Consider the following 19,441-nt stretch of genomic DNA (forward strand, 5'->3'; position numbering starts at 1 on the left):
GTGAAAATTTCTCATTCCCACCCCCTATTTCATTTCTTATCTTCAATAAATCTCTCATTTACTTTACTTATTTATTTTTATTTAAAAAATAATCATTTTAAATAAACTTTTTAACGTATACTTTTCATTTTTTTAATATAAACTATGATGTAAATTATTATTTATTAATATAAATTATTATTCGTTGAATTTATAATGTCTCTTTATATTTAAATGAATTGGTTTTTATTAAATATATTTGGTTTTTTATGGTTCCCTTAAGAATATTTAATACTAAATTATAGTTTACCATATATATTATATTTGATATTTATATCTAAAGATTTGTCTTATTACTATGGGTATATTTCCATTTATTACTATTTAAATATCCTTGTAATTTATCTGATTATAAATAGATAACTTTCACACCATTTACGTGTTGTGGATTAAACAAACATTCTCAATAACCTATACTTTTATGTGAAATTAAACATTAAAATGTAACGACCATACAGTGAGTTTCGAAGGGTGTGGATTATGTGATCTTACATTGTTTGAAGTGAGGAACGTGTGTCAGCAAGGACACTGGACCTCGCAGGGAATGGAAAGTGAGATCCTAGCTTAGTTGGAGAGAGAATAAGAATGTTTGATTAATTCATCACACCTAAATGGTATGAAAGTTATCTTATTTATAATCAAATAAATTACTACTATATGAAAATAACAATAAATGGAAAGATACCTATGGTAATAAGGCAAATATTAGATATTTGTCTTATAAAAATATCAAATATAATATATATGGTAAGCTATAATTTATTACTAAATATCTTAACACTCCACTACAAGTTAAGTGTCGGATTTAACGAATGTGAAGCTTGAATATGAAAAATTTAAAGAGGTTGAGAAACAATTTTCGTGAAGATGTCAAAAACCTGGTTTAGAGGAGGAGGCATAGAGAAACACTTTCTTGGCCATCGAAAATTGCAGAGGGATCGCCGCTCAGCGGCGATGCTACCTTGGCTTCGGCAAGAATATGTTTAACCCATGAAGAGGGATTGTCGCTTTGTATATCTAACTCCAAGAAGTAGAAGAGGAAACCTAGAGCAAGGGACAAACACAATGTTGAAGCTGGAAGAGTTGCCACATTGGGCGAATAAGCCAATTTTGGCGAGAAGGGCGGCGGCAACTTGGTTGGCAAAGAGGCCAGTGCGGCACGCAGATTCCAAAAGTAAATCTTTGCAGAATGTTGATAGGTTTAGGTTAGGGTTTATGTGAAAGATGAAGGGAAGATGAGGAAGAAAACGAAAGAGATATATTGGTTGAGGGAAAATCAATTGTGTTGGAAAAGGTAAGGTTGTATGTACAAGGTATGGCTAAGGATGATTTGGAGGTCAAAAGAGTGGAGCTGAAGAGTAATCAATCGGCTCTACATGTGGCAACCATGACGACTGTCCCTACAGCGTCAAAGCCAGCAGTGGTGGCGGAGAAGAACAGTAGAAGATTTTAGAAGCCATTAAAAAAAAAGAATCTTACAGCGTCAAAGCCAACCGTGGGGGCGGAGAAGAACAGTAGAAGATTTTAGAAGCCATTAAAAAAAAAAAATCTGAGTTCTAAACCAAACTTGCTCTAATACCATAATAATGTTTGATTAATTCACACACAAATAGTAATAAATGGAAATAACAATAAATGGAAAGATACCTATCAATAAAATCAATATTAGATATTTGCTTTATAAACTATCAATTATTACGGAAGACTTATTTAATTAGAATCCAATAATTTTTTTTTTTTTATAAATAATAATAATAAAATAAATGAAACTCTCACGAATCAATAATTAAATTTAGAAAAATTATTTTTTTGGTTCAGGAATGTATTATTGATAGCGTAAATTTCCATTTTTAGAATTTTAAAAAATTAAATATATTATTGAAGCATTAAAAAAAATTAAATTTAAGAATATTTTTTAGACTAAAATTAGGTTTTTTTATTAATTTTTTTAAGGAAGGGAAAAACGGCTCACAGTGATCTCGTTTCAGTCGGCTCTCCTCCGACCGATACCCACTCTCTCCAGTTTCCATTGATCCCTCCCTCTGAAATCCAAGTTTCAGCCCTAACTATACGCTTCGGCCTTTTCTCCATCGCTCCCTCTCGATTTTCAGTCACAAGGTAACTCTGGCAATGGAGCAATTACTTTTATTCAATTCTTCAATTCCTTTTGCAATGAAGTTTCTGTTTCTTAATCGTTCGTTCAAAATTGGAATGTGGCCGAATTAAACTTGATTGAAACTTTCGTAAGGAAGTATTTTCAATCCGGTTTGCTTATATGGCAATCTGAATAGCATGATGAGAAGCTACTATCTCAGTTTTAATGTCTTCTGTCCTTCAAATTATGTATACATTCGATTATTTATGAATGCTTTGTTTATCTGTTAGTTGGCTTCGGGTTGATTGATGTTTTTTTTTTTCTTTATTGCAGTCATGGCTTTGCGTTCAGTGACTAGAAGGATTGGAAGTAAATTTTTTCCAATGTTTTCTTCTGCCAATTATTTACATTCACATGCTACAAGTTTTGGTTGGTTGCTCTCTCTCCCCCACTCCCCCCNCCCCCCCCCCCCCCCCCCCCCCCCCCCCTCTCTCATTAGAACAGGAAGGATTTTTGGAAATGGTTGTCTTGGTTTTATTTGGCTTTTGTGGTCTTTGTTGGTGCCTAGTGTTACAGTGTACATTTTCAACCTTGTAACATTATAGTCCCAAGCTCCATTCATATTTTTCATCTGGCTTTGTGCTTTGTTGGACCTTAGACGATGTTCTCCTTCGCTAACCGAACACCACTCACGTGGAATTTAAGCTTGTTTGGCCATAGATACCGTCCGTGTGTGCATGTTCAATCGTGTGCGACCTTAACTGACTTACCTCTATGCTAAGCCAAGTCATCTAGCTCGACCTCATCACTACTCTAGGTCAATGTCATTCATATGCGTCGTCGCCTCTCATCTCGTTATCTTGATTCTCAACAACATGGCCCTCATATCATGATATCTTCTCAGGTCCTGTGATGTCATTGGCCATTGGAGCTTTCTTGGACATGTCTATTAAGAACTTACCCATGTGTTGTTCATATCATCGGGGCATCTCGAACATTCATCCATTTGGGTTTACACTCATTGTGCTAACATCTAGTTAATAACGATTAATTTTGGTAAATGATCATAGACAAATCTTGTTTTAGACTTCAAATAATTTGGTGTGAATTTAAAGTAACTTGCATTTCTCTTCGTTAATCCTCTTTTATTATAGTGTAAATATGAAAGAAAATGATCTATTGGTACTTTTTGCAGGATTCAAAGAAGTGCCTGAAGAGGAAAAAAGCCGACTAGTTGGTAATGTCTTTAGCAATGTTGCTTCGAATTATGATGTGATGAACGATTTGATGAGTGCTGGATTGCATAGATTGTGGAAAGACAGGTGCGACTATTTTAACTTGAATTTCATTCTCTCACCCACAGGACATATTTTCTTCTTTTCCTCAGGGCGTGACAGTTGAGTATCTTATCCTTCATCTGCCCTTTGGTGATAAAGGATAGTTTTCATGGCAGACGGGTGTGTATGCTATTTTGCGGAGGCTTTAGGGGGAGAAAAACAACAAAAGTTTTAGAGAGGGTGTGAGAGTTCTAGCAATATTTGGTCCCCCGTTAGATTCTCAGTTTCTCTCTAGCCTCAACTTCTAGGATTTTTTATAATTATTCGCTTGGTCTTATTTCTCTTGACTAGATCCCATTCCTGTACTTTGGCTCCTTTTTGTGGGTCGTTTGGCCCATAATTCTTTTATCTTCTCTCAATGAAAGTCAAGTTTTATGATTAATATATATATATATATATATATATATTATTTTTTATTTTTTTCTTCTTCTTTCTTCGTCTCTCTTTTATTCTTTTTTGTTTGTTTTGATGTTTTATGCTAAATATTGCAGACTCGTTTTTGAGCTAAATCCTTTTCCTGGAATGAAGCATCTTGATGTGGCTGGTGGTACAGGTACGCAAACTATTTATATTTTTTATTTTAAACATGTGATATCAATTCTTGTGATTGTCATAATTTGAAATTGTTTATGTGCTAACTTTGATTAAGAAGAGGCATTCATTTTTATCAACATTATTTGCAAAGTCTCTGTACTTTGTTTTTGACACTAATACTTTATGTTGTTTGGAATTTCAAAATTCTGTAGTGTAAGATTGCTTGCTTAGGTTAGGTAGCCAATCATCATTTGTGGACCTAGTGGTCAGTGATCATTCAAGTCTGAAAAATGTAAAAGACTTGGAGAGAATGTGTTCTGTTAGACTCCTGATTGTGACATAATGCACGAGAATGGGAAAGAAGGGCATGTCATTGTCGACATGTTAGTTAGGATTGAGGGGGTCATAGAATGTGTGTGGAAGTACATTACAGGGTTTTATGATGTAAAGGGCACGGTAGTATTATGTTTTCATGCTTTTTGTCTATGGAAAAGAGAGAGAGTTTACCAGCCCTCTCAAAATAGGCTGAGGTTGTTTTGTATTACCTTAGGAAATTTCCTTTTTCTTATATCAATATATCGTAAGGAAGATACCATGCATATTGGTATAATGGTAAAACCTCTACATTATTGGAATATGTGCACTGTCCATGTAATAGGACACTACTTTTGGTGGTTTGATTCGAGTTTTATCCAAGACCTTGAATTTGTTAGATTGTAGTGCAACCTATATTGAAGTTCAAAAGAACTTTTATCGTTTCATCCGTGCTATAATTGAAATTATGGATCTAAAAAGGGATTTGTTTTTCCTTTGATTTGGGGATATCACTCCTGTTGATATGTAATAACCCAAGCCCACCGGTAGCAGATATTGTTCTCTTTAGGCTTTCCCTTCCGGGCTCCCCTCAAGGTTTTAAAACGCATCCGTTAGGGAGAGATTTCCACAACCTTATAAAGAATGCTTCGTTCTCCTCTCCAACCAATGTGGAATCTCACTTGATATACCTTGTCTTAATGTCTTGTAAGAGCACTTTAGATCTAAAAGATTTTTTTGAATCCGTTAGACATTATTCAAATTAGCTCTGTAATTGAAGATGAAAATGAAAAGTCTGCTTAGCATAGTTGTTCACCATCTTTTGATGACTTCTTAGTTCTATCACTAGGTTTTCTGGATGCTTCAAAGGAAAATTGAGAGATGACTATTACGATCTCTAATGATACATATTGGTCATTCCATTAGGGCACATGAATCTTCCAAGTCTTTAAGCGTTCAAGAGGTGAAGAATTGTTTTATTGAAACTTATCCCCAGTACTACACTCAAAGAAAGGTGCATCGTTCTTCAATTCCTCCAATCATTGTGGATAATACATTAATCCAGATTGTATTGAAGAAATTGTTCTAGTCTTTGGGCCACATCTATCTAGAAATTTGTTTCTCATAATTGTAGTCGACAAGAATTTACAGTATTAGATTTTGATGTTTTCACTAAAGGAGTATTTCATTCTTCAAGGAATACCACTGCTTCTCCTTCTCTCACATGATGATGATGATTGTGATGTTGCATTTGAAGTTAGTTTGAGTAATGTGGAATCTACTTTTATGATTATAAAAACTATTATTAACAAAAGATTTATTAATGTGGAACCAAGCTACATCCTTCCGGCTTTAGCAGCATACCATGAGCTCTAGAAAATGAAGAGTAACACAAACTTGCAAGGATCGCCTTTAGCAACATACCATGAACTCTAGAAAATCTCGGTCTAAATGAACCAATTTTCACCTAGGAACCAGTTGAGAATGATAAAAGCCATTGAAATCAAAAAGTGCCGACTCCAATAGGAAAAACATAGCATATGGAAATGATGGAAGAAGCAGACTGATGACGCAGCCTACAGAGAGAGACCAACAATAATGTACTTAAAAATCACCAAAATCCCTACTTTTCAATAAATATAAAAATATCAAACAATCCTCTCTAACAGAACCTTTAAAACCTTAAAAACTACAAAAAAATAAAAAATAAAAAATAAAATAAAAAATATATAATTAGGGACCATTAAACTGAAAAATTCTCTGCTCTATAAAACAAGATTTTCCAAGATTTTAACACTAAAAGATTCAAGATTTACTACTGTTTTTCCCCAAAATCAGATCTGAAAATACACTGAAATTTCTGTAAAAGAGTAAAGACATTCATTTTTCATGTATAAATCAGAAATATAAATTACACTTTAAATTAGCAATCATTTTATGAACTTTTTGTGCAAAAAAAGTTCAAAGAAGCACTATAACAGTCCCAAATTTAAAGAAACTCAACTGAAAATTTCTGGAATTCTCATTATTCGAACCTTCAATTTAAACCAAAGGCCGTAAAAGGAAAAACCTTGATAAAATTAGGCAAACTAAAAACCTGAAAATTGTTAGGGAAAATAACTTCCAAGATTTTCCACTCTAGTCAATGAAGAAGATTTTTTTTTCTTCTCTCTTATAAATCTCTTTTTCGCTTCTCATTAGTTTATTCTGATAGATAAAGCCTGTTTTCTATTAAAAGAGCAATCTAATCTTCTGTGTTTCTATTAAAAAAATCTTAAATTTTTAGTTACTAGAATCTTGTGTGGGTGCAATATTTTTTTCCTTATCTTCCATTTGTAATCTATTTGAAACTTTCGATGGAAGTTCTCTTTGGATGTAAATAACTTGAATTTCAAAACTATAAATACTTACCACATGAATTTCTGTCTCTTTTGTGCTTATAAGATGTGACAATTATTAGCTGTTATATTAATTTCTCACATATTGCAGGTGATGTTGCTTTCAGGATTCTAGAAAGTATTAATGATGTGAAACGTAGAGAAAGGCAAGATGTTCAGGAAGATGATTCTCAGGAACAAACTCAAATATATGTTTGTGACATCAACCCACATATGTTAAACATTGGTAAAAAGAGAGCCATTGGAATGGGTAAATATACAATTGGCATGGAATTGTCTGCATTTTCTGAATGCAATTTGTTGTCAGGAAAATAGTATCGTAATGTTTTCAACTTATAGGTCTGGGAGAAGAAAGATCTCTTATATGGGAGGAAGGAGATGCCGAAGCTTTGAGTTTTCATGATAATTCAATGGATGGTTACACAATTGCATTTGGAATTAGGAACGTTACTCACATTGAAAAAGTTCTAGATGAGGCCTATAGGTAACTCTATATTGTCTTATGATTTTTTTTTTCTTTTTGTATTAAATCCTATGAAAAAAATGAATTGTGTAGGTTGAATAAGACCAATTTTGGTGTAGAGAATGTGTATAAGGCTGCCTTCAAGTGCAGATTGCATTTACCCCTTTCTAAAATTCATCTACGTGATATTGAGCCATTTGAGGGTTTCTATGGGGCAACTGATGCCCAATTGGTAGAGCATTTTGATGGGACCCTGCATGATGTCAGTTCATGAAGGGGTTCCTTTAGTGCTTCGTGAAGGGGTGGGAGAATGTTACACTCTGTGAGATGCTAACCATGACATTGAATTCAAAACAACATTGTCCTTAGCAAAAAACACCACGCTTAAAGAAAACATTCAAAACCAACCCATGGATTGAAAACACACGCTAGCTTTGAAGTATCCACTTTTGTACATCCACTTTTGTACGGGCTCTCTCATAGAAAAAAGCCACGATTAAAGAAACATGAATGCTGTCAACAAATTTTGGGACCCGAAGCTTGGTAGGAATCTAAAGGATAATGAAGCAATGGAGTGGGCCAAATTAAGCCTTGACCTTGCCCCTGTGGTATTGTCAAACAAAGAAGACTCACTAACTTGGCTCCCGGTGCTGACGGGGTCTTTTCTACAAAATCCTTGATGATGGACATGGGGGAAAAAGTAGAAGCAATAAATCCCATGCAAGCAAAGACAATATGGAAAGGACATCAACCTAAAAAGGTGAAGTTCTTTCTTTGGGAAATAGCGCATAAAGCCATCTGAAAATCTTAAAAAAAGAATGTCTTACATCACTCTCTCTCCAAATTGGTGTCCACTATGCAAGAAAGAAAACGAATCACAAAGTCACTTGTTTATGCAATGCACATACACTCAAAATTTTTGGACAACGATTCTTAATATATTCGGATGACATCTCACATTTCCTAAGGAGGTAAAGGATTTTTTGGGTATGGCCTTAACGTACCACCCTTTCAAGAACGCAAAAGCCCTATTATGGAAAAACCTCATCATGGCTTTCTTTTGGAATCTGTGGAAAGAAAGAAATCAGAGAATATTTGCAGAAACGACACAGACCTACACAAAACTTTTTGACAATGTTGTTTACCAAGCTATATCTTGGTGTAAACTGTCTAATATTTTTACTTCCTACAGTTATACCTCCCTCATTGCAAATTGGGAAGGTCTTTTATTAACATCATAGATTATACATCCCTCTTGTAAATTTCACCCATCAATGAAATTGTCTCTTATAAAATTAAAATTAAAAAAAAAAAAAAAATTGTCCATAGATGAAAGTTTGTGCTAGAGACCACTAGGTATGACAAACATTGGAAGGGCTCTTTATGGCATCTTGATGGCATGGGGTAGGGACTGTTGGGGATGTTTGATGATATTTTGTTGTTCCCCCTTTCAGAGAGAAGACAAAAACCCTTTGATAGGCTTGGTATTTTGTGCTACTGCGTGGGGGATTTAGCTTGGGAGGAGTCCTAGCATTCTTGGTGAGGGTGAAAGATCTGAAGAGTTTTGGGAGTTAATTAGGTTTAATGCTTGGCGTGGGCTTCTGTGACTAAGGTTTTGTTTGTAATAACTACCAGCTAGGTTTCATTCTTTTGGATTAGAGGAGCTGTATTTTGTATTTTTTTGTATATTCTTTCATTTTTCTCAATGAAAGCTTGGTTCTTATAAAAAAAAAGTGGTTTATGACTCGGCCTAATCTCATTATAGGATTAGGAGTTAAGTGAAAATTAGGAGGGCCAAGGCTTTCTTGGCTTCTACAAGGGAAGGTGAGTGATCACGTTGTCTTGTGCTTGAAAGCTAGCTTGTATAAGTTGAGATTGTTCAAGTAGATGTAAAGGAGCTGATTATAAGTTTCTATGCTCTTTATTGTATTTTTCATCGACACCTTCTTTGAGCAGCTTTTGTTGGTTGTAGATTGAAATAGGGAGGAATGAATTTGATTTGTCTGCTGTGAGCATGAAAGACGAAGTGAGGTTTGCGCGATCAAGGGACATCCTCTAAAAGTTCTTGCTCAAATGTTATAAGTGATTTTGACTCGACCGTTGGAAGATTACTTTGCTTGCCCTTAGCTAGGGGTTCGATTGTTTGTTAAAGCGTTGGGGATCCTTTAGGTTGGAGAGATCGAGTCTTTCACCCAAAGTGGAACTTTTCAGTATGTGAAGTGGGCAACGGTGTCCATGGCTAGTATCCAATCAAGGATTCCTCAGGAGTAGGTTGAATTTTTTCCCAAGCTTGAAAGTTCAAGATCCCAACAATGAAAAAACTTTCCGTTGGTATTTTTCATAAAAATATAAATTCTCTTAGCCACATCCAAGGGAAGAACATAATGTAGCCTTGTCTCATAGGAAACACGGACATGGATTGGACACGTGTTCGACATGCTAAAAAACGCACTAGAAAATATTTAACCTAAAGTATAGGGGGAAAAAGTATATTTTTTCTTATAGATTGGTTCCTTGTATATTAATCAATCCTAAAGTATTAGGACAACGTCTTTTTTCTCTAGTCATAACCAACTAAATCTTTCTACACCTTTTAAGATTTCAAATATTGTTAATCGGCTTAACTTCGTATATTTTTTTTGAAGTATATTATGTTTTTATGTTAAATTTACATGTTTTATCTATAGTGAAGTATTAATATATCAACATATACAAATGTTATAGGGGAAAAAATGTGTTCTCAACGGGTTTGTGTCTTACTTTTTTAGAAATTGACATGTGGTCGTGTCCGTGTCCGTGTCCATGTCCATGTTCGTTCTTCTTAGCTTGTCTCCTTGTTGGTTTATTCTCTTTTTCTGATACACTGTGTAATAATCTTGTTTGGCACTTTGATGGGGAGATGACTCGTCTTCACTCTCTCCTTTGATAATGATTATTTTTCATTTCTTAAACTATCTAAGAAACATGCTCCTATTCGTCTCTTGCTTTCTTTTGGAATTAGTTTTTACTTACAAAGTGTGTTTGTTTGTAGGGTTCTAAGACGAGGAGGAAGATTTCTTTGCCTCGAGCTAAGCCATGTTGAAGCTCCCATATTTAAGGAATTGTACGTAACTTTCACACTTTTTAATAAGGGAAAATTTAATATTTCGTGATTTAAATGATAGTGATCTACAAACTTTAATGTCTCTTGCATTGATGCGATGATTTAAGCTTTTTGAATTTTTTGAAAACTTCTCATTAACTTTTCTATTATATTGATTTTTTAATGAATTTTGGCATTGAAAATGTCACTCTGAAAAAGCTTAGAACGACGTTGTCCGAAACTTTTTGGCTAAAGTTTTGGAAAAGAAAATTTGGGTTGAAATGGAGAGTTTGGATGTGGAATAGTATTAAGACGGTTAACTTCTCCATTTTTGTTAATGGAAGGCTGAGGGGTAAGATTTTTTCTACGAGGGTCCTTAGAAAAAAGGAGATTGATTGTGGGCATTTCCTCTTCCTTTTGCCCTTTGGGGAAGACTAAAAGTTGGGTTTTCAGATTTTCTAGGATCTTGTGGTGGAAAAGGTTTAGAAAAGGTCAAACTTGAAAAAGGTCTGGTTCTTTAAAGGAGGCTTACTCCTACCAAGTGTCATAGTTGTGCACTTTCAACCATGGATTTTCTGCAACCCTACTGACTTACCTCTAACTATGCAAGTCATTCGGCTCGACCTTGTCTTTACTCGGGGCCAAGGTCTCTCATATGCAACATCGCATCTCATATTCTCATTTTGGTTCCCAACTAACACAATTTTTATGTCATGATGTCATCTTGAGTCTTGGGATTTCATCGGCCATCATAACTTGCTCAGTCATGCCCATCGAAAACGTGCCCATGAGTCGTTCATAACGTGCCCATGTGTTGTCCATGCCACATCATTTACGGGACTCTGTACCGGATAGCGAGTGCATATATTGTAACGGTCTAAACCCACCGCTAGCAGATATTGTCTTCTTTGGGCTTTTCCTTTTGGGTTTCTCATCAAGGTTTTTAAAATACGTCTGTTAAGGAGAGGTTTCCACGCCATTATAAAGAATGTTTCGTTCTCCTCTCCAACCGATGTGGGATCTCATAATCCACCCATCTCTGGGCCAGTGTCCTTACTGGCACTCGTTCCCCTCTTCAATTGATGTGAGATCTCACAATCCACCCTCCTTCGGGGTCCAGCGTCCTCGCTGGCATTCGTTCCTCTCTCCAATTGATGTGGGTTCTCACAATTCACTCCTCTATAGGCCCCAGCATCCTCGCTAGCACACCGCCCAGTGTTCACCCCCTTCACGGCTCAGCGTTCTTGCTGGCACACCGCTCGGTGTCTAGCTCTGATACCATTTGTAACGACCCTAGATTTCTACTAACCTAAAGTCGCTACCATCTTCATAACATCATCTCATGTGTGGAAATAAGCGTTTAAAACATTATAAAAGATTGTCATGAACATTATAAAAGATTGTCATGGATTTACATGTTTGAAAAGGGTCTTGAAAGCAGCATGACAAAATATTAAATAAAATAAAGTAAATAATAAGCATGTGTCATGGTTTTTACTTGCGTCGTCAACCATACAGGGGTCCTTTGCCTTTACTTGAAAAATAGGAGTAGCACATGGTTTGAGTATTTTATGAAATACTCAGTAAGTGGCTCTACTATTGGGGTTAGAGAATACAAACATGCAACTTATGATTAGGGACCTATCGTTAAAATCATAATAGAGGTGGTTTCCAATCCGGACTAAATTGGATGTGTAGTACTTCTCTAGACGCGACCCACACGTGTGAGCGTTGAATCCCTAGGTAGTTCGCACCCCCTGGACCCATCATAGTTGGGCTAGTTATACGTAGTCGGGCGTCCAACCCTCGAATATCATGCAAGACATGATCATCATCATAGTGTACGCGTTCGTACCCATCATCATAAATGAGGAAGTAACCCGATGTATATGAACACACAATTTGCATGAGGTCCCTATAGTTATCATCTTAAATCATTCTTATGACACAATCTTATATATCATTTGCATATTACTCTAGGTAACATGCATGCATTGGCCTTTATACGTTTATTATCATTAACATCATTTAGGGTTATTTAGGGTTGTGTTTTAGAAAATTGTTCATCATAATATCATAATGTATCAGAGCATTTAATACAGGCACATTATCTTAACATGGAATATCTCATCATATTAAGTCATATCATCATCATGCAACTTACATCATCATGTTATCATGCATTATCATGTCATCATATCATCACATCATTATATCGTCATGTTGTCATCCTCATATCATCGTCATCATATCATCCTATCATCCTATCATCCTATCATCGTCATCACATCATCATATAACGTCATCACATCATCATATAACGTCATCACATCATCATATAACGTCATCACATCATCATATAACGTCATCACATCATCATATAACATCATCGTATCATCATAAACATAAAGCATAAATGACACGTGAAAGGGCCACCTGGCACGTGTCATGATACATAAGGCGAGTCTTCCAACCGAGCAATAGTAAGGCCACTTACTTTGTTGGCCTAGGCCAAAGCTACTATGACTCGTTGATGCTGCTTAACGCTACTCTCTGAAATTTCATTACGCTTAAGGAGTCCAACAATCATAAATTAGAATTCTATTGTGTAATTGGCCTACCTAATTTTGCATAAAATAATTTAAACTTACTCCTAATAATTTAAACTAGCTGAGCCTAATTTTTACTCGTCACAATTTAAACTAACTAAACTTAATTATGCCTAAATAATTTAAACTTGACCCCAAAATTTAAACTAGCTAAAAGTAGTCATACTAACCTAAAAGGAATGGATCCGAGCGTATTGGACCCAAGTCGGATCAACCAAAATGCCAATCTTGAGTCGTTAGAAAGTGTGTTCTCCGACTAGTTTCGAATCGTTCAAGTGGGATGATAAAATGAAATGAGGGACCTCCCGAGGCCAACTCCCCATTTCTCAACTTAAGCAATGTGGGACAATTTCCTTTTTTTTTTTTTTTTTTTTTTTACAACCGTGCTACATTATTTACCCCTAAAAAGGACTTTCGAGTTGGTCTAGACTTGTTCAGAGACATAAAGTTGTAGGTTTCCTCACTCTGAAAATGTAAAAGGTTTGTTCAAATGTTTTGAGTTGGACTCAGTCAATTCATACAAGCACAACTCGCACGTACAATCCGTCGAGCTTTCAAAAGTTAAGGAATTTGCTGGCCTCAACCATAGTATAGACATGTGTTGGATGATATATGAAAGTTAGTAAGGTCTAATGATGTTATGAATAGATAACTAATTAGAGTACTAAGACAACTCTAAAAGCAACGATTCTGCCACATATTTACGAAAGAAACCTGAGATTGTTTGCCTCGTCCTTAAGTTGGATAACTTGACCACGTCGTAGATTACGAGTCCTTATAGGTAGATGATGACCTAAGTTGCGAGAAAAGACCAATAATAATTTTAGCTTGGGAAGTAGAGGTCTTATGTGCTAAGAAAATGGTCTTTACAAAACCATCCCGCGAAAGAAACTATGGGAAAACAGAGGGAAGAGATGAGGGAAAAATATCCCGAGTAATTTTAAGATTGAGACACTTTCGAGGACGAAAGTTTCTTTTAGATGTGTATGATGTAATAACCCAAAAATTAAAAAAAAATGGAAATTGTCTCACATTACTTACGTTGAGAAGTGGGGAGTTAGCCTCTACTATGAATCTACTATGAAAGGGAGATTCCTCACTCCATTTTATCATCTTACTTGAACGATTTGAAGCCAGTTAAAGAATACACTTTTTGACGGCTTAAGGCCGGTATTTTGGCTGATCTGACTTGAGTCTAATACGCTTGGACCCTTTCCTTCTAGTTTCAACTCTTCGAAAGTGTTTAAGGTTAATATGACTCATTTTTAGTAGTTTAAATTTTTGGAGTCAAGTATAAATTATTTATGCATAATTAGACTTAGTTAATTTAAATTATTTTATGTAAAATTAGGTGCGTCAATTCCGAGTAACATTCTAATGTATGATTGTTGCACTCATTAAACAGAATTTTAAATTTCAGGGAGCAGCATTAAGCTAACATCAAAGAGTCATAGTAGTAACACCAAGTAAATGGTCTTACTATCGGCTTGGTGAGAAGACTCGCCTTATGTATGACGACATATGCAAGGGTCTACGTGTCATTTATGCTTCATGTTATATGATGGTGTGATGTTGTTATATGATGATATGAGATAATGACATGATATGATGATGATGACATGATATGGTGATGATGCATGATGATGTAAGATGCTTGATGATGTGATGATGCTATATAATGATGTTATATGATGATGTGATGACGGTGATATGATGATGAAGATATGATGATGTGAGATGCATGATGATATGTTATATTAAGATGATGTGCATGTATTAAATGTCATGATACATTACGATGAAGAGTTTTCTAATATTCAACCTTAAATGATGTTAACGATGATGAACGTATGAAGGCAATGCACGCATGTTATCTAGAGTAATGTGTGAATGATGTATAGGGTTGTATCATAAGAACTATTTAAAATGAAAACTATAAGGACCTCATGCATATTGTGTGTCCATATACATCGGGTTATTTTTTCATTTATGATGATCATCATCATCATCATGCCTTGCATGATATTCGAGGGTTTGCTAACTTCTTGACAACTAGTTCGACTATGATGGGTTCAAGGGGGGTGCAACCGTCTGGGAACTCACGTTCGCATGTGTGGGTCGTGTATAGGGAAGTACTACACATGCAATTTTGTCCAGATTGGAGGTCATCTCTATAATAGTTTTAACGATAGGTCCCTAATCATGAGTTGCATGTGCTTGCATTCCTTGAGGTCACTTACGGAGTATTTTTCATAAAATACTAAAGACATGTGCTACTTCTATTTTTCAGGCAAAGCATCCCTGTATAGTTGACTACAACATCACAAGTAAAGACCATGACACATGCATAAGAGTTGTACTTAAATTTTTAGATGATAGGTTAGTATAAGACATTTTTCAATTTTAATATTTACTTTGTTTTATTTAATATTTCGTCACGTCGCTTTAAAGACTATTTTCAAACATGTAAGTCCATGACAATGTTTTACGACGTTTTAAATGCTTATTTCCGCACATGAGATGATGTTATGATGATGATAGTAACTTTAGGTCAGTAGAAATTTAGAGTCGTTACATATACCCACCTCCCATGCATGGGCTAGGGTACAATGTCAACATACCGTAATGAGATTTTCTAGCTAAGTGATTGTGGGCTTTTTCATGGAGTCTTAACCTGCTGTTGTCTAGGGTGATTATGAGTAGATACGATCTCATCCTTTTGAGTGGGATGCAAGTGTTGGCCAGAGAGGCCTTGGCAAAATTCTTTGGAAATGGTATCGCTTCTTTTTCCTTTCTCTCTTTAGAAGGTTCAAATTTCAAAGAAGGTTAAGGTGTTTGTGTGGCAGGTTTGACATGGGAGAGTTAATATCATTGATCGTGTTCAAAGACACTCTTTCTATGTTTTGTTTCCACAAGGATGCACTCTTCCTAAGCATATTAAATATATGTCTGGAAAATGTATTGATCTTTTAAGACATTTAATTGCCGACCAAGGTCACATTACATATACGTATGTATACATTAATGAATAAGATTAAATTACTTTCTTTGTTTGACATAAGCATATTAAACTAGGACACCTTTTGTTCTTGCTAATTTATATACCAGGTGGAATTCTTTATTTTAATGCTGTTTTTCTGTCTTCTTTGGTGGTGAGATCCCACATTGGTTGAAGAGGTGAACAAAGCATTCCTTATAAGGGTGTGAAAACCTCTCCCTAACAGACGCATTTTAAAACCGTGAGGCTGACGACGATACGTAACGGGCCAAAGCGGATAATATCTACTAGCGGTGGCTTGGGCTGTTACAAATGGTATTAAAGTCACACCGGATAGTGCGAGACACTAGTCAGAGTAGGGCTAGACTCTCTCCATAATTGACGCGTTTGAGAATCGTGAGGTTGACGACAATACGTAACGGCCCAAAGAGGACAGTATCTACTAGCGTGGACTTGGGCTGTTACAAATGATATCAGAGCCAGTCACCGGATGGTGCGAGACACTTGTCGGAGTAGGGCTAGATTCTCTCCATAGTTGACGTGTTTGAAAACCGTGAGGTTGACGACGATACGTAACAGCCCAAAGAGGACAATATCTACTGCCGGTGGGCTTGAGTTATTACAAATGGTATCAGAGCCAGTCCCCGGACGGTGTGAGACACCGGTCGGAGTAGGCTAGACCCTCTCCATAGTAGATGCGTTTTAAAACCATGAGGCGATGCGTAACAGCCTCAAAAGAACAATATCTACTAGCGGTGAGCTTAAGCTGTTACAGTCGTCCTCTTAATCAAGCCCTTGCAGCCTGAATTCTTTTACTTTACTTAATTTTCTGTTTTCTAATATATTTCCCATGCTAGGATACACTAGATATCATCATTAAATCAAGTTTTAACTTGAATTGCCCTCTTCTGGTGCAGGTATGACTATTATTCGTTTTCTATCATTCCAGCCGTTGGAGAGCTAGTTGCTGGTGACCGGGAATCCTATCAATACTTGGTTGAAAGCATCCGTCGATTTCCCTCACAGGTGATAGTCTTTTCCTCTTCTCTTCTTTTTCTCAGACAACAAACATACTTGAAGTTGTGAAAAGTAACAATCATATCAGTATGCGCTGTTTAAAAATTTCAAGAATACCTCCAATTATTATTAATTACAGAAGCATGGCATTACTGTTACAAATAAGGAAACACCACAGGAACCAAAAAGAAAGAGAGAAATAGAAATAGAAACAATGGAACAGGAAATTTTGTTTCGACGCACTGATACTGCAATACACAAGTTTTTTTTTTTTTTTTTTCTTGCGCCTTGCACTTGAGCTCCAAATGACTATTGTGCTTTAGTGTGGCTCTAGCCTTGAGAAGCTCTGCAGCTTTACGTGGTTGTCAGCTTCTGATTGGACATCATTTGACTTGCTAAGTCGATCATGAAAAATTATTATAATTATTCCAATGTTTTGTTTTTAGTAAACTTTTCGAAAGGGTGGGATATGTCATTATTATTATTTAGTTATCTAAGCACTGAATCAGTAACTGGTAGCTTCGTTCACTTTGGCGATAGGATTAGTTTGTTCATACTAGTTTCCATGACGAACCTTTGGCTTTTATGATAAAGATTACGAAGAGTTATTATAATCATTCGAGTATTTTGTTTATGATAAACTTTCCCAAAGACAAAAGGATATGTTCCTCTTATTAGTTGGTTATCTGAGCAAGCTATGCTTACTTTGGCGATAGGGTTAGTTAGTTCATACTAGTTTCCATGACCGACCTCTAACGTTTATTATAAAGATCCTGAAGAATTATTATAATCATTTCAGTCTTTTGTTTCTGATAAACTTTTTGAAAGGCAAAAAGGGTGGAATATGTCACTACTATTATTTAGTTACTGAGCACTGAATTAGTAACCGGTAGCTATGCTCACTTTGTCGATAGGATTAGTGGTCATACTAGTTTCCATGACCAACCTCTGACTTTTATGATAAAGATCATGAATTATTATAATCTCTCAGTCTTTTGTTTATGGTAAACATTCCCTAAGGCCAAAAGGGTGGGGATATGTTCTATTATTATTTGGTTATCTGAGCACTGAATCAGTAACGGGTAGCTATACTCACTTTGGCAATATGATTAGTTTGTTCATACTAGTTTCCATGACCAACTTCTGGCTTTTACGATAAAGATCATGAAAGTTATTATAATCATTCCAAGTCTTCTGTTTCTGGTTAACTTTCCCAAAGGTAAAAGGGTGAGATATGTTACTATTATTATTTAGTTATCTTAGCACTGAATCAGTAACGGGTAACTATGCTCACTTTGGCGATAGGATTAGTTTATTCTTACTAGTTTTCATGACCAACCTCTAGCTTTTATGATAAAGATCTTGAAGAGTTATTGTAATCATTCAAGTGTGGTTTCTGATAAACTTTCGAAAGGTAAAAAGGGTGGGATATGCTACTCTTATTATTCAGTTATCTAAGCACTCAATCAATAACGGGTAGCTGGTAGCTATGCTCACTTTGGCGATAGGATTAGTTTGTTCATATTAGTTTTCATGACCAACCTCTGGCTTTTATGATAAAGATCCTGAAGAGTTATTATAATCATTCAAATCTTGTTTCCGATAAACTTTCCTAAATACACAAAGGGTGGGGTATGTCTAAGCATTGAATTAGTAATGGTAGCTACGTTCACTTTGACAATAGCATTAGTTTGTTCATACTAGTTTTCCTTATTAATGATTTGGTGGGATGCAGGAGAAATTTGCTTCCATGATCGTCGATGCAGGCTTCGAGAAGGTCGAGTACGAAAATCTAGTTGGAGGAGTGGTTGCTATCCATTCAGGCTTGAAACTCTAGAACCAGCTTTTGCATCCACTTGTAACTTCATAACCAAGAGGTTGCTTCACTTTAGCTATTTCTTAATTCATGATAAAAATGTCCCCAGATGTTTCCTACTCTTTCCCCACAAGTTCTTAAATCTCAAAAATACCAATAAACCGATATTTTGTGTCAAAAATACTCTCGAAAGAGTTTAAAAAATACTGAACTTTTAAAAGTGTTTCAAAATATTTTTGAGTTTTCAGAAAGTTTATTCATACTCTTCGATTTTTAAAATTCAAAACTATCTTGACGTTAGTAACACGTTTAAAAAATATTATGAACTTTCAAAAGTAACATTAAAAAGTTCGGAGATAATCTCTGTACAGTATTAACAAAACTTTTTAAAGTTCAAAGCTAGAAAAATATATATATGATGAATGAGGAATTAATCATAGCAAGGAGGTGAGAGATGATCTATAAGATATAGATAAATGCCTTTTGTCACCTACTAATGATAAGCCATTGTTATCTTTTTCTTATTGTTTATATAACGTCTCTTTTAAAAATCTCTCATAAAATCTCTCTCTGCCATCGTTTTCTAAAACCTTCTTTTAAACCGAGACTAGAGGCTCGATCATACGTCGTTTGGCCGTAGGCGACACAATAACAAATTGGCTTAGCTCACTTGTCGTTGGAAAGTGAGTGTCGCACAATCGCGTTTGGCCGTAGGCGACGCAAGAATAAATTGGCTTAGC

The 19,441-nt window shown here is 35.6% G+C and overlaps 1 protein-coding gene across 1 annotated transcript; it reads left to right on the plus strand.

The window, feature by feature from the left end:
- The first annotated feature begins 1,987 nt into the window (after nt 1-1,987).
- On the plus strand, nt 1,988-18,858 carry LOC111469409 (2-methoxy-6-polyprenyl-1,4-benzoquinol methylase, mitochondrial-like). The gene is made up of 9 exons (XM_023114656.1): nt 1,988-2,157; nt 2,468-2,563; nt 3,330-3,456; nt 3,963-4,024; nt 6,808-6,966; nt 7,056-7,200; nt 10,211-10,282; nt 16,786-16,894; nt 18,621-18,858. Exons 2-9 carry the CDS (start codon nt 2,470-2,472, stop codon nt 18,720-18,722), a joined length of 870 nt encoding a protein of 289 aa, XP_022970424.1. The 5' UTR covers nt 1,988-2,157; nt 2,468-2,469; the 3' UTR covers nt 18,723-18,858.
- Nucleotides 18,859-19,441: the final 583 nt, after the last annotated feature.

Source organism: Cucurbita maxima, unplaced genomic scaffold (assembly GCF_002738345.1).
Source record: "Cucurbita maxima cultivar Rimu unplaced genomic scaffold, Cmax_1.0 Cma_Scf00040, whole genome shotgun sequence".
NCBI lineage: Eukaryota > Viridiplantae > Streptophyta > Magnoliopsida > Cucurbitales > Cucurbitaceae > Cucurbita > Cucurbita maxima.

Coding starts and splice junctions, on each gene's coding strand:
- LOC111469409 (XM_023114656.1), top strand. CDS start 2,470: ATGGCTTTGCGTTCAGTGACTAGAAGGATTGGAAGTAAATTTTTTCCA. Junction 2,564..3,329: donor TTCACATGCTACAAGTTTTG/GTTGGTTGCTCT, acceptor TACTTTTTGCAG/GATTCAAAGAAGTGCCTGAA. Junction 7,201..10,210: donor GTTCTAGATGAGGCCTATAG/GTAACTCTATAT, acceptor GTTTGTTTGTAG/GGTTCTAAGACGAGGAGGAA.